At 39.3% G+C, this 14381-nt stretch overlaps 1 protein-coding gene across 7 annotated transcripts in view; it reads right to left on the bottom strand.

The window, feature by feature from the left end:
• cfap74 (cilia and flagella associated protein 74) overlaps positions 1-14381 on the bottom strand; it is a 54834-nt gene that overhangs the window by 5212 nt on the left and 35241 nt on the right. For 5 of the 7 annotated variants that reach the window (XM_077545037.1, XM_077545091.1, XM_077545053.1 and 2 more), the window contains 14 exons: positions 14099-14348; positions 12956-13084; positions 12755-12876; positions 12376-12510; positions 11731-11843; positions 11565-11620; positions 11242-11361; positions 10952-11107; positions 9884-10022; positions 8168-8322; positions 7540-7672; positions 7114-7232; positions 5837-5971; positions 5386-5671 (listed from right to left, as the gene is read on the bottom strand). In XM_077545037.1, coding sequence (XP_077401163.1) covers positions 5567-5671; positions 5837-5971; positions 7114-7232; positions 7540-7672; positions 8168-8322; positions 9884-10022; positions 10952-11107; positions 11242-11361; positions 11565-11620; positions 11731-11843; positions 12376-12510; positions 12755-12876; positions 12956-13084; positions 14099-14348 — 1867 coding nt within the window. In that variant the 3' untranslated portion in view covers positions 5386-5566. Of the gene's footprint in view, positions 1-5385; positions 5672-5836; positions 5972-7113; positions 7233-7539; positions 7673-8167; positions 8323-9883; positions 10023-10951; positions 11108-11241; positions 11362-11564; positions 11621-11730; positions 11844-12375; positions 12511-12754; positions 12877-12955; positions 13085-14098; positions 14349-14381 lie in introns of those variants that run through there. The other 2 variants (XM_077545062.1, XM_077545071.1) reach the window with 2 other exon arrangements.

Here is a 14381-nt window from a genome sequence, read left to right as displayed (position 1 = left end):
ATTAATTCTATGAGGTCACATAAAATATTATCAGTCATTTAATTAATTGCTTAAACAAATCTAATGGTTACGGTACCCCTTATTTGCATTTTTTATTAATGTTGTAAAAAAAAAAATTGCAAAGACATTCATTTAAAAAAAATACAAACCCAATTCCCAAAAAGTTGGGACACTATACAAATTGTGAATAAAAACTGAATGCAATTATGTGGAAGTGCCATATTTCAATATTTTGTTCAGAATAGAACATAGATAACAGGTCAGAAGTTTAAACAGAATCATTTTAAGGGGAAAATATGTTGATCGTAAATGTCATGGTGCCAACAAATCTAAAAAAAAGTTGGGACAGGTAGCAATAAGAGGCTGGAAAAGTCAATTGCACTTGCAAAAACAGCTGGAAGACCAGTTATCACAAATGAGGTCCATTGGCAACTTGATTGGAGTATAAAAAGAGCTTCTCGGAGTGGCAGTGTCTCTCAGAAGCGAAGATGGGTAGAGAATCACCATTTCCTCCAACGTTGCGCAGAAAGATAGTGGAGAAATATCAGAAAGGTGTTTACCAGCAAAAAATTGCAAAAAGGTTGAAGTAATCATCATCTACAGTGTATAACACCATCCAAAGATTCAGAGAATCTGGAACAGTTATCAAGGCTGAAAAATCAGACTGGATGCCCATGATCTTCGGGCCCCTTAAACAGCATTGCACCGCAAACAGGAATGCTTACTGTAAGGGAAATCACAGAAAGGGCTCAGCAATACTTTTAGAAAACATTGTGAGTGAACACAATCCACCGTGCCAGCCGCCGCTGCCAGATGAAACTTTACAGTACAAATAAGAAGCCATTTCTAAAGCAGACCAAGAAGCGCAGGCGTTTCTCTGGGCCAGGGCTTATTTAAAATGGAGCGTGGCAAAGTGGAAACCTGTTTTGTGGTCAGACGAATCACGATTCAAAGTTCTTTGTGGAAAACTAGGGCGGACAACCCAAGTTGTTATCAGCACTCAGTTTATAAGCCTGCATCTGTGATGGTATAGGGTTGCATGAGTGCGTGTGGCATGGACAGCTTCCACATCTGGAAAGGCATCGTCGATGCACAAAGGTATATTCAGATTGGAGAACAACATATGCTCCCATCCAGGCATCATCACTTTCAGAGAAGATCTTGCATTTCTCAACACGATAATGCCAGACCACATGCAGCACCAATTACAACATCATGCCTGCGTAGGAAAAGGATCTGGGTTTTGAAATGACCAGCCTGCAGTCCACTTCATTCACAAATAGAGCACATTTGGAGCATCATGAAGGGGAAGGTGCAACAAAGAAAGCCCAAGACAGTTGAACAGTTGGAGAGACGCATGTTAGACAAGAATGAGAAAACTTGTCTCCTCGATCCCGACATTTGCAGACTGTTGTAAGAAGAAGAGGGGATGCCTCACAGTGGTAAAATGTGAGAGAAAACCGGAGTACCCTGAGAAAACCCACGCAGGTATAGGAAGAACATGCAAACTCTTACAGGAAGGCCAGAGCCAGAATCGAACCCCGCACCTCAGAACTGTCAGACATGCTAATCAGTGTTTTACCATACCGCCCTGTTGTGGGAATTAGATTATACTAACTACTGTACTTGTATTTGCTAAATGCCAGAAGGGATTTTTTTTTTTAAAGTCGTTTCAATACTTTCTTTAAAGTCAGAAGTTTACATATGTTGCATTAGAATTTGGTACAGTTATCTTTAAACTGTATGACTTGGGTCAACGTTTTGGATATCCTTCCACAAGCTTCTGGCCCATTGGGCCACCATGCTCGCACTGTTGGCTGATGTCTTGATATATTGCTTCGGAATTTCCAAATAAAATTCTTTCCTCGTGATGCCATCTATTTTGTGAAGGGAACCATTCCCTCCTGCAGCCAAACAACCCTAAAACATGATACTATCATCGCCATACTTCACAATTGGGATAGTGTTTCAAGCTTGCAAGCTCCCCCCCCTTTTTTCTCCAAATGCTCATTATGGCCAAACAGTTCCATTTTAGTTTAGTACGACCACAGGACAGATCTCTAAACATTAAAGTCCTCGCCCCCGAGTGCATCAGCAAACTATAATCTGGCTTTTCGATGGCCTTTCAGCACATGACAGTGTAGCACTTATTTCACTGTGGATAATGACGTACAGTACTCTTACAATCTTAAGACAGCATTTTCACAAGGTCTTTTGGTTTTGATCTTGGATTGACATGCACATTTCGGACCAAAGCACAACCCTGAGACACAGATTCTTACTGAGCGGTAGGCTGGCCGCACATTCCCATGGCATTGATACTTAGACATAAGTGGCCAAGTGGTTGTTCTTCCTCTACATATAATTGTTTGAACAAAGAATGTGGCGGCTCCAAACATTTGGAAGTTACACACAAGGATGAACTAAAATATATGAATAAATTGACAGTCACTCACTAGGAACAACTATTATAACAACTTATTGCAACAATATAAAAAAAATAATACACATGGCACATGAAAAAAAAGTGCTCAATCCTGGTGTTAAAGAGGGAAGGGGAAAACTCCGATTACCCTAACCATTAAAAAAAAAAAAAAAAAAAAAGTTTAAACACCATTCCTTGAATAAAGTTGGTGAGAATGAATTAGGACAATGGTATTTTTTTTTAATCCTCTGTTGTGATAGTGACATGACAGTAAATATAAAGTATAGCCACACAACTCACATACAGTATATTTGGTTTGGTGTTTGTATAGATGAAAATAACACATATATTTTGAATCTTTGTGTTGTGAAAAGCAAGACAATACCTATAATGATATTTAAAGCTGCTCAATGCATTCATTTGAATGTCAAATAGCAACTTCCACCTGTTGACACAAAATGAAACTGCATTTCTTCCTTCTTCACATACACAATGCACGCATGATGTCACATCTGCAGACTTAGGGCGGGAAGTTCAAACCTGAATCCAGTCTGAAAATGATTGGCCAGAGACTTGCATGAGTACCCATTGAACAACTAAGGTGTAAATCTGCTAATAAGAAGATGTTTGAGTAATAAATGGTCAAATAAAAGGGCTACTGTAAATCAACAATGACAAAGTTTCCGTCTCCAACACTCGTTTTTTTGCGTTTTTACAATTTTGACATGTTAAAAGGGTAGACAATGGTCTTTATGTTGATTTTGCATTGCCTGCTGATTTGATCTGACCAAATACATAAAACTTAAACAAACAAAAAAATCTAGACTTATGCAGGTCCACAATTCTCTTCCAGATATATTGGCCGATTTATTTTGACTTTCCCATTATGTAACAAAAAAAAAGCTGTGTTTTTGGTGTGCCTTTTACTCCACCAGATGCTGCAAATTTCATACTTTAAACCTAAAAGGCAATGTAATCATACTTTATGTAAACTTCTGACTTTGAAGAAAGTAATAAAAGATTAACTGAAAAAAATCCTCTCATTAATCTGGCATTTAGCAAATAGAAATCATTTGAGTAGTCCTAATTTACCTATAACAGTGAATAGTGTATCTTGGTATGATTTTTCTTTTCTTTTTCTTTTTCCTTTTTTCTGGGGAGAGCTCAGTATTGATCATTTGACATGTCATCATCATTGTTCTCCCTTTTTTTATATATATATATTTTATTTTTTTGGTATGTGTGTGTGTGTGTGTGTGTGTGTGTGTGTGTGCGTGTGCGTGCGTGCGCGTGCGTGCGTGCGTGCGTGTAAAAAAAAATAAGAATTCCCATACCGTTCACCTAAACCGGTCTTGGTATGATTTAATGCAGGGGTAGGCACACTCGGTCCTCGAGGGCCGGAGTCCTGCAGGTTTTGGATGTTTCCCTTTTCCAACACAGCTGATATATGATCAGCTCGTCAGCAAGCTCTACAATAAGCCTGATAACGATCCTGATTGGAATCAGCTTGTGTTGGAAGAGGGAAACCTTCAAAACCTGCACAATCCCGACCCTCGAGGACCGAGTGTGCCCACCCCTGATTTAATGCAACAAAGAGAAAAATAATAATTTATGCAAGGGAAAAAAAGGTAATCGCTGCTGTCAGACCAAAACCTCATAAGTCACATTATTTTTTTCAAAAATCTATACTATAATTGGTCGTTCTACATGTGTGGATATTATTTTTACAAATAATTGACCAGTGTTGAAAATGGCTAGCGCTCTTTGATGGTGCATTGTTAATGGTTGAACAAGCATGCCGTTTTTGGGGTCTCTTGAAAAGAGACTATTTTGGAGGTACAAGGTTTCGGCCCGACGCCAGTGATATATTGTAAACCTTTTTATATCATGTATGTCTGCTAAATTACCAGTTGGAATGTAAATTATGGCCATTGCTACTTCACACAACACCTTTTTTGACAGACACTTCACACATTCAAACTAAGGTGATATAAAAGAAGGCTAAAACCATCAATCAAGTCATTTACCGGTTTGTCAATCGCTCTGCCTGTCATCAGTGGAACTAGTGACCTAATTTTAAAAATATATATTCCTTTCCAGCTATCATGGTCTCTCATATGCCCTCTGGTAGAGGAATCAGATTCACACCGAAAATAGCTTAAATTCAGTGTACAGAATTGTACAGCAATGAAGCTACACTTATAAAATGTCCGTCCATCCATACTGTATACTGCATCCTAAGCATGATTGGTTGCTATCCCAACTAGAGAGATCTCCCCATCAGTCACTGACCTGCGACATACGTATAGAATTTGACGAGCTATGATTCATTTAGCCAAGCATATTCATATGTCGTCTTCAATGAACCTACAATACAGTTTTTGGTTTGGTTTTGGACTGCATACAGAACATGTTACAGAGAAAGGCCAAAGCAGACAGAGTCGCCCTGCAATCCCTTTGTTGCGAGGCCGCAGTGCTAAACACTCAAACACTGTGCTGTTGTAACAGTTTCCTATTTCACAGTTGATGAGGAAGGCCTGTTTTTAGAGGCATCTTTACAGATGCATTGCATTGCACAGTAAAACAAAGTGCAACAAGCGTTGAGTCACCTTATTACCTCAGACAAGTTTTCCGGAAGAAAGAGGTTACAAAGAGTAGTTAACTGATTTCCACGAAGCCATTACTGGTATGAGGAAGAATACACCGTTATCAGTTTGGTGCAGATCTAATTAACGGTGCAGGGTTCAGGAATCTCTAACACATGTGTAAACATTGTGAGAGACAACAGGCTTACGTCCGTGTAAAATGTGTGGTCATTATGATCATACGGTCCAAATCATAACAAAAATACTAGCAACAGTTGATGTAGCCTGTTACTAAGTTGTTTGGAAAGTATTAGTGCACCTGCACAACATGATTACATCCAATAGATGAGTTAACAACATTTACAAAATACTCAGTTAGTGTTAGTGTAAAAGTTTATTATTTTGGTTGCAATTTTGTAGGATGACATGATATTGTGAATTGTTTCAAATTTTTGTTTTAACTACATGAGATAGGCGAAATGAGGTGGTTAACAGTCATTGGCTCTCGCAAAAACAGAGCTATTTGTTGGAAAAAAAGAATCCCTGAAAGTAGGAATCAGTCCACATGAGTGGAGACTAAAGCCATGAGGGTAACGCTGTACACTCGCGTTTCATCACCTTTTACCGTCAGAGGCACACACATCTGCACCACTTCATTGGGCTGAAACACAAATTATTTATGTCATTACTATACAATTTCACTAACTCGGCAGTAAATGTTTGGAATTGTATTCACTTGTTGTTGGTTGATCACATATGTTGATTTTAAAACATATATCTTTTTGTTGACCACCGCCCCTTTTGAATTAAAACAGATCCTCCTCACCTTGCGCCCACTCTGCGGGGTCCATGTGAGCTTAATAGTGCGCCTGGTGCCTCCCTCTACGGTGCCTCTGCTCGGATCCACATTGAAGCCCATCTGCTGCAGAGATGCCATGTTGTCCCAGTGAAATTCACTCCCCTGAATAGGATGGTCCAAACAAGCAGTCAATGCACTGGCTTATATTCCACAATTATTTAATTTTGAAAAGCATCAGACACCTTGCTGTATGTTTTAACGCTGCTACATTGTTTTGGTTTGGGTTTGGTTAGTTCTGCTGTTTTGTGTTTTGTCATGATCTGTGTTTTGCTGGGTTTGGTTTTAGTTGACATTTCTCCTTGTCATTGTGCTCGTCATACCGGTCCCCTTGTGTCTTCCAATCAGCACCCTCTGCCCCTTGTGTCATGTCCAGGTGTTTGTCATTGTTGTCGCTTGTTTGCTGCTATTTAGTTCCCTCCTTCCCTGCAATCTTTGTTGGATCATTCATTTGCTTTTCAATAGCGGTGGGAATCTTTGAATGTCTCACGATTTGATTCAGAATCGATTTTCGATTTTTCTTTTTTTATTGACAATGATTTTTGCTTCAATCTATAGATGTGCAAGGAATTGTAATGATCTACTCCAGTTTGACTCGCTAATGCTAATTAGCGTCCTACTCGTGGCACTTTTATCACTCAAAAGAACGGCTCCACGCAGATTTTATTTTTTGGAATAACTTGATCGTGACTTTTTCCTTCTACTCTCTAATGTGGCTACAACTTAACAGTGTATTATACCGCGTGGAACCACACTGCCCCTCAGTGGCCAAACCGGGTACAACATGAACAGCGCTCCAAATAAAGGCACACACAGACAAAGGCAAGACAGTATAAAATTATTTAAACAAAATCGATTTTGGGACATTTAAAATCGATTCTGAATCATACTAAATGAGAATCGCGATTCTTATGAGAATCAATTTTTTGGCACACCCCTACTTTTCACAGTCTCTGTCAGTCATCCTGTCCCTGCTCTGGTTTAAGTGTGTTTTGTTTGTTACTTTGTATCAGTTTTTTTTGTAGTTTTGATTCCAAGTTCCTTGTTTGCGTTTTCCTTTTGGAAATAAATTCCTCCTTTTTTTTTTTAACTCTTGCAAGCTTGCCTCGCCTCCGTTTCCTGCATGTGGGTCCTCAACAATCCCAAACATGACATACATCAAGCTAATAAGACACTTTTGTCAAACTAATCACCCTTTATAAGATGATAGTGTTATTTAATTACAAATTTCATAATTGCCTCAGCACCTTCTTACTGGTCCGTATGCAGCCTACTTGCAGCTCTCTAACTGCAGGTCTGATGGTCCCCATGCTGTAGCTGGCTCGGAGGGTGACCAGCACGGGGATATCCATCTCCTCTGGCTGTCCTGGTGAGTAAGAGCATAGAATGTTAACTCCTTCTCTCTCCCCCCTAAATTGGCTCGTGACAACCAAAGAAACTATCAGTGGCTGCAATAAACACAAATTGTAGTAATTGCACATACAGATGTGCCTAGGAGGTATTAATCATCATTATGGGACAATTTACACCTTAGCTACAGGACAATTCAGTCGAACATTATTCCATTGATATCCATGGTCGAGCATTGATCAGTCCCATACCATTAATCATCGAGTCAGTGTATTATAATTACAGGCTTAGAACAGCAGAAATGAAGGTATAAGCTAATGTACCTGCAAGCTGAGGTTGACTGGTTATTAGTGGAGGAAGAAGGCATTCAATAGGAACTGTCAGTGGATCTCCTCCAAGTAGGTACATATTGTGTGCAGACGCTGCACCTCGCAGATCCAGGACACAAAGTTTACTCTAAAATCAAAAATCAGAACCACACTTTAATTAGTTTATTTGGTTGCAAACAGGACGGTCAAAATGCAAGGGTTCTCAAACTGGGTCACAAAAGATCCCCAGGGATCCAAGAGCTGTAGCTTGGGGGGTCCACTAAATAATTTGTAATGCATTATTATTATTTCATACCATTTTTAAAATTGTGCATAACCACATATGGGGCTGGCATGTCATTAAACAAACTACTTCTACAACAAATTACTCGTCCCTGTGCTTATTAAGGTGCTAATATGACTGACGTAAAGCTATCATCCCTGCACTACTCACTTTACTTATGAATCAGTAAGCACACAGAATTTCTAGCTACTGATGATGGATAAAGATTTAAATAAACAGTGCCCGACCGCGACTACCTAAAATCTGTGAATAATGTATTGCCATTATAGTCGTCACAGGGAAAGAAAAAAAAACGTAGGGGAAAAATTTGCAAACAAGCTGTGTGTTGTTTTTAGAGACCTTATTGACAAGCTCAATGGTGAGTTGATCAGAATAGTTGACAGAGGGGTGATCAGGTTGAAAGGTGACAACAACATCTTGACTTTGTCTTGCGGCAATGTTTCCCTCCACAGGCATAACACTGAAAACACTAAGCCCATTGTAGTTCTGGGTTCCTGTAAATGACACAATGCATACATATTTACTTCACAAGGAATATAATATACCTTACTGACAATTCCGAGATGACGTCACAAGTCAAGATGGCCGTCAATTTGGTGACCAAAATCTGCTCATTGAAAAGCGTTGGACTTTGGATTGTTGTAATATGATTTGTAAGGATTATTTTGATTTCAAAATGTGATGAGATGTCGTTTGTATGATAGTCACAGGAAAAAGCATTACAATCTGCCGTTTGTTTTCACCGTATAAAGGAAGCATTTGCATTGTGTTGCATTGTGGACATGCCAGAAATGCCCGCGTGTTCGGAAATGTCAATAGAAGTTTTTAAATAAACATTGCACACACATATTCATAATTAATAATACCCCAAAGCTAGTTTTAATAACAGTCTATTAGGGCAACATGACTGCAAGACTTGTAGCATAGAAGTAACTTACAGTTATGGTTTGCACTAAATAATAGCTAATAATTTAGCTAATAATAGTTTCATGCCTGCTGATTTAGTACAAACTACTTAATTTTTTTTATTTTTTTCTCTCAATACAATTAACCTTAAGGAGCAAATCAATATTAAAAAGGGATCGTTAAAAGGTGCTAGTTAAAATGACTCTCTCTGGCCTTGACTCTGAGTCTGAACTTTCATCTTTATGCGTCTTTGATTTCATCCAAGAGAGCAGAGAGATGCTTCCCCTGACTCCTTTTGTTTTCCTCTTTTCAGCCTCTCCTTTCTAGGCATTATGCTACAATTACTAAATAAATAGACCAATTGTAACCAAACAGACCAATGTCATGAGAATGAATAAGACTGACGGTTGTCATTACAAGAAGGCAAAGGGTATTTTTCACAATTCCAAACATCCGGGCATTTTTGATATTTCCACAATGCAACTCAATGCAAATGCTTCGATCACCAATGACGTATTGGATTGTTTTTGCCTATGACTACTAGCATAATACAAACCAGACACAAACAACAGTTCATCACATGCACGGATCAGAGAGAGCTTACTTTCACCGTCATTAGTCTTACTATGCGGTGGTTATCATGTTATCTATTATTGAATTTGCATTTAACATTTTAAACTAGGTGGCTAATATGGGCTAATTATGCTCAGTTGTTTGTGCTGTATGAGACATGCTACTTCACAACAAAATGATTACAATAGAGGGCAAACAAACAATACAATTTCACTGGATTCACAACACAGTTACCTGGCTGGGGTGGAGCAGCAGGGGAAGGAAATGCGTGTGTGTGTCCCACACCGTAACCGTGGGTAATTAACGGTCACGTGACAAAGGAAGCGAGCGAGCAAGCAAGCGAGAGAGAGATTTAAATCGGGTGCGCGCATATTGTTTTGTTTTTTCCCACACGCGATTAATCATGCAGCTTTTCTAAAAGATTGTGTCAACACTGACCTGTCCTCAGTAAAGTGTTTATTAAAAAAAAAAAAAAAAAAAAACTTTCCAAAGGGCACTTTTTTTGAGAGAGGGCAGCGGGGCAAGGGTGTGAGCACCACTAGGGATCTACCTGTGGACGCCAGTGTACCTACTTACCCACCACAGGCTGGATCTTAGAGTCCGTGTAGCCACCCAAGAGCAGGGCCACCCTCTCGTCAGCACCCTGAGTCTTGGAAGGCGAGAGACTGTACAACATCGCCTTGAAACCCACTGCAACAGCCGAGCTGTTCTGGAGCTACAACCAATGCAAGGCTTGTCATGTCAACAAACACAAAACCTTAACACTATGGCATTTGAAGACCTAGACAACGCAATGCAAACATTGAAGGTAACTAACTTATCTAAAATACATATTTGGTACAGGTAAGACCATCAGGAAGTGAGTGAATGGCAGAATAACCTAGTCCTAGATCCTATAAGTTACAACCTGTTTATATGGCTCCTTTGGAGAGAAAAAAACGTAAAATTTTGAAAGTTTGTTAGTGTTTGAGGAAAAAAACCCATAACAATTATTCTGCCCTTCAGAAGGTCACCGTTTGAGTTTGTGCAACCTTAGAGCGCCCTCCAGGGGTTGCTTTGTTCATTGTTTTGGTAGAAGAGAGAATTCCAATGTGGCAGCACGCAACGCAAACTCGTTTATGTGCTACGCGAACTGTTGGATCCTGTTTCGTTGTTGCTTTAGACAATAATTGTCCGTAAGTACATGTGATGTTAAGAAAATAACACTGTGTATTCATTTCAGTTAATTTAGGACAGTATTAGAGATAAGAGACTGTTGTGCAATGTAACTAGCTATTAGCATGAGAGTGTGTCGTGTACAGTTAACTAATACACATTGTTTGTTATTGTTTTTTTGTAGTTTTACGACGACCTGAAGAGGGTAATGGTCAGAGGCCATTGTTCAAATAAACAGCCCAAAAGGAAAACAAAGTCTGGTTATTTGGAACGTCGTTAACTCGCTGTCTAGCTGGTGAAATCTAGAATCTTCGGAGCGAGGACAGCACAACAATTATTAGACTAGAGATGTGACATTTTTCACCGATTATAAGTGAAGCAAATTATATTCACATTTTATTTAAAAGCATTTATTCTGACTTTGCCAAAACGGCAATTCTGTGGGAAAATCGTTGCTTTGTTTGTGCTGATGAAATGATGCTTTCCTACCTTCAAGACCTGTGAGGTGCTCTCCTTCTCTAGCACATACGCAAAGTCCAAGAGACCTCCAGGGTGGGAGGAGGTGATGGCAGGAACCAATGCCTCCCCGCGCAGAGTCACGGCCAAGGTCATCTTCTGACAACGCACCTCCAAAGTCTCACAGTACTGATTAGAGAGACCTGATTAGATTTTGCCCCATACTACAAGTCATTCCATAGAATGAAAGTGCATGATTAATGTGCCAATAACTGCACAAATAAATAGTCCAGCAATGAGCAGTTGTAATTTAAATATGGCACCTTATTTTCCAACGTAGGACAGAAGGCTAGCACCAGGGTGTGTTGCTCTCCAGGTCTTATGCCTCTGAGAGCATTAAGAAGTGAAAAGGGTCCATATATATCCAGCAATGATGACCTCAGCTTGAAAACCAAAACACAAAATAGTGGTGACATGTTCGTATTTTATTTGAGTCCCAACACCAGGACGAATTACTGATACATACATATTTGTTTTTAGGACTTGAGGGGTTTTTTTTCAACCAAGGTATACCTGCCCAAATATATTTATTTAGTCTATACTTAACCAATTTATACACAATATTTGATGGCGAAAAAAAAAATACCTCTAAAGATTCCTCCGAAATGTTCTTGACAGAAAATCTTTTAATCACTCTCTCTCCTAAAAATGAGAAGAGTCCGAAAAGCATGGAGAACGTTCAATACACAACTGCATACATGCATGTTTGGAATGACACACGGGAATTGTGTACAGGACAGTAATGTACTCACCTACTGCCACTTGCTGGAAATCCAAGGCATAATTTCTGATATTGCTGGATACCACCACTAGAGGAGGCTGTACAGCTGGACATTGCAGCTTCAAGTAGACAATATTGAGAGGACTGTGGATATAATGATGTGATATATGAAATGATTATGTGGAACATTAACCCTGTACATGTCAAATGTCTTTCTTAAATGTCATTCCCATTTACGTCAGTTTAGTCTTCAATTAATCTCATATACATGATTTTGTAAAGTGGGAGGAAGCTGGTACCCACGGAAATTCCACACAAGGAAGAACAAAAGAACTTCACACAGGAGTTGGCTAAAGATGGAAACTTAGATTTGTGAGGCAGACGAATGAATAATAAGTAATGGATTAAAATCAGGATAATAAAAATGTTCATGGGATTCTCCCACTCATTGGTTCTCAACCTTTTTTCAAGGACCCCCTCATAATCCTAACACCAGTTAAACATAACCATCATGTATAACCCTTAAAGGGATGGGAATTATTTATTTTCTGACCGTAGAAATAACTTAACATCATTCATTTGAATCAAATGTATTATTTAATCGTCTTCACAGAGTAAGTAGCTATACTTAATGTTAGTACCCGGCGAGTCGCGACGGTTTGGGATTTAATTTTACCTCCACGTTGGCTGGGCCTGCCTGTCTTCCTGGGGAGGGTCACCATCTGACACAAAGCAGGGGATGGTGTACTCACTGTAGCGTGAGGTGAAGGAGTGCAGCAAAGACGCCCTCGCCTCCTCAAACCTCTGACTTCTAGGAATAAAATCCAGCACAATTTTGAAGAAAAAAAACAAGGCAAAATTGAATGATCATAAGACACTGTGTTATTAATAAATAAAGCCTTCGAGAACAATTCAGTGTTGTTGGATCTTTGACTTATGTCCATAGTTTTAATTTAGTATAAATATAGCCTATACTTACCAAACTTACAACATACTTCAGATGTTTCTTAAAAATAAATAAATAAATAACATACAGTGTTTGAGCACACTCTTACCCTGCATCTATGTTGTCAGGAAGTGGTGTCGGCATTGGCGTTGCAGTTTTGGAGGAAAAGGCTGAAATTTTACTGCTCTTGGACAATTTCTTCCCTTTGCTGGGCTCTGCCTCCCTTTTAGCCTTTTGAAACACAAGCAATTTAAAGTGAACAAAATATCAGCTTAGGTCTGAGTTTAAGAATAAAAGACTTGAATTGCACCTCCTCTTCTAGGAGCTTTTTACTGTCCTCCTCATTGGTCTGCTTGGCTTTGAGGAGGAGGCGCATGGCCTCTTCCTTGATATCCCGGTCTTCTAGTTTGGGATTAAATGTGACCTGGACCAAACACCTCTGGAGTGCGGTAACAAGGATGAAGACAAACACTGGTTAATATAGTTAATTATTACAACTAAAAATAAAAAAGTTACCCACCCCTCTGCCTCCTAAAAAGAAATCGCTTATGATGTTGAGTCAGTAATTTGGGGCTACATTTGCAAATAATCTTTTTTAAATAGGAAATCAATATAATAACTGAAGTGTCCCACAACGTTACTGAGTGACAATATAATCTTTAAAATGAACCAAAAATCAACTAATAGTAAAATAATACAAAACTAATACCCATGTACTGTGTACGTATTTATTTATTTTTCTCTTTTTATTTACTTATTTTGGCAGATATAGACAGACAACATTTACACCTACGGACAATTTAGACATTGTAGAGCCCTTGCAAACAAAAAGAGAACATGCAGAGTCCACAGTAAGTCTTGAGCTGAGATTTGAAACCCCAACCTCAGAACTGTAAGGTGTGCTACCACTCATCCAACATGCTGCCTGCATTTTGAAAATGGTGTTCACTTCTGCCAGATTTCCAGTAGAGGGAGGCCTAACACAGTTGCAGAGTTATCGCCAATGAGCCAGTAACAGATTAGGGTTGTATATTACTAACTTGAGTATGAGCTGAAAGATCAGTTAGCTATTCAAAGGATTTGGATTATATTTTATTTGTTTTAGAAAATGTATTATCTTAGCTCAATTTTATATTTAAAAATAAATAGAAGGCGCAATAACAGGAATGAAAGTATTCAAGTGACTGACTACACACAAATTATTTCCTTACAAAATCAACTCAAAATATTGCATTTTTTACTGTTAGCTGGACTGACTTTGAGGTCTGATTAAAAATTAAAAGCACTTTTAGGAGGATCTTGAGTTGCTTTGAATTTGTTAGAAACTGCAAAAATCCGGGATGCAAAAATGAAAAGTATAAACAGTCTGAGTAATGACATGCCACTGCACAAACATCCTTGAACTGCCTGTTCAACGTCAGCCTGAACTTGGAAGATGTGCTCCTCCTCTCACCTTCCCAGGCAGCAGGCGTCCTGCGGCAGGAGTGATGCTAATGCTGGAGTCTTGAGGTGGCGTGAAGGAAAACAGCCTGGCCCCAGCAGATGGTCGTTGTTTGGACTGGTTTCGGACGGTTTGGTTATAGGTGAGGTAAAGGAGAGCAGTGGAGTGGTCGCCAACTGCCGTGTGCCCAAACTGCACCAGGGAATGGGACAGCGCCAAGGTAGGGCAGACACCCATGGCACGGCAAGCCAGGGGAAAGACTCTGAAGACAAATACGAATGGATATAATTGAATC

This window comes from Vanacampus margaritifer, chromosome 1, assembly GCF_051991255.1.
Source record: "Vanacampus margaritifer isolate UIUO_Vmar chromosome 1, RoL_Vmar_1.0, whole genome shotgun sequence".
Classification (NCBI taxonomy): Eukaryota; Metazoa; Chordata; class Actinopteri; order Syngnathiformes; family Syngnathidae; genus Vanacampus; species Vanacampus margaritifer.
The sequence above is the reverse complement of the archived record's forward strand: the minus strand, read 5'-3'. Positions and strand labels throughout refer to the sequence as shown.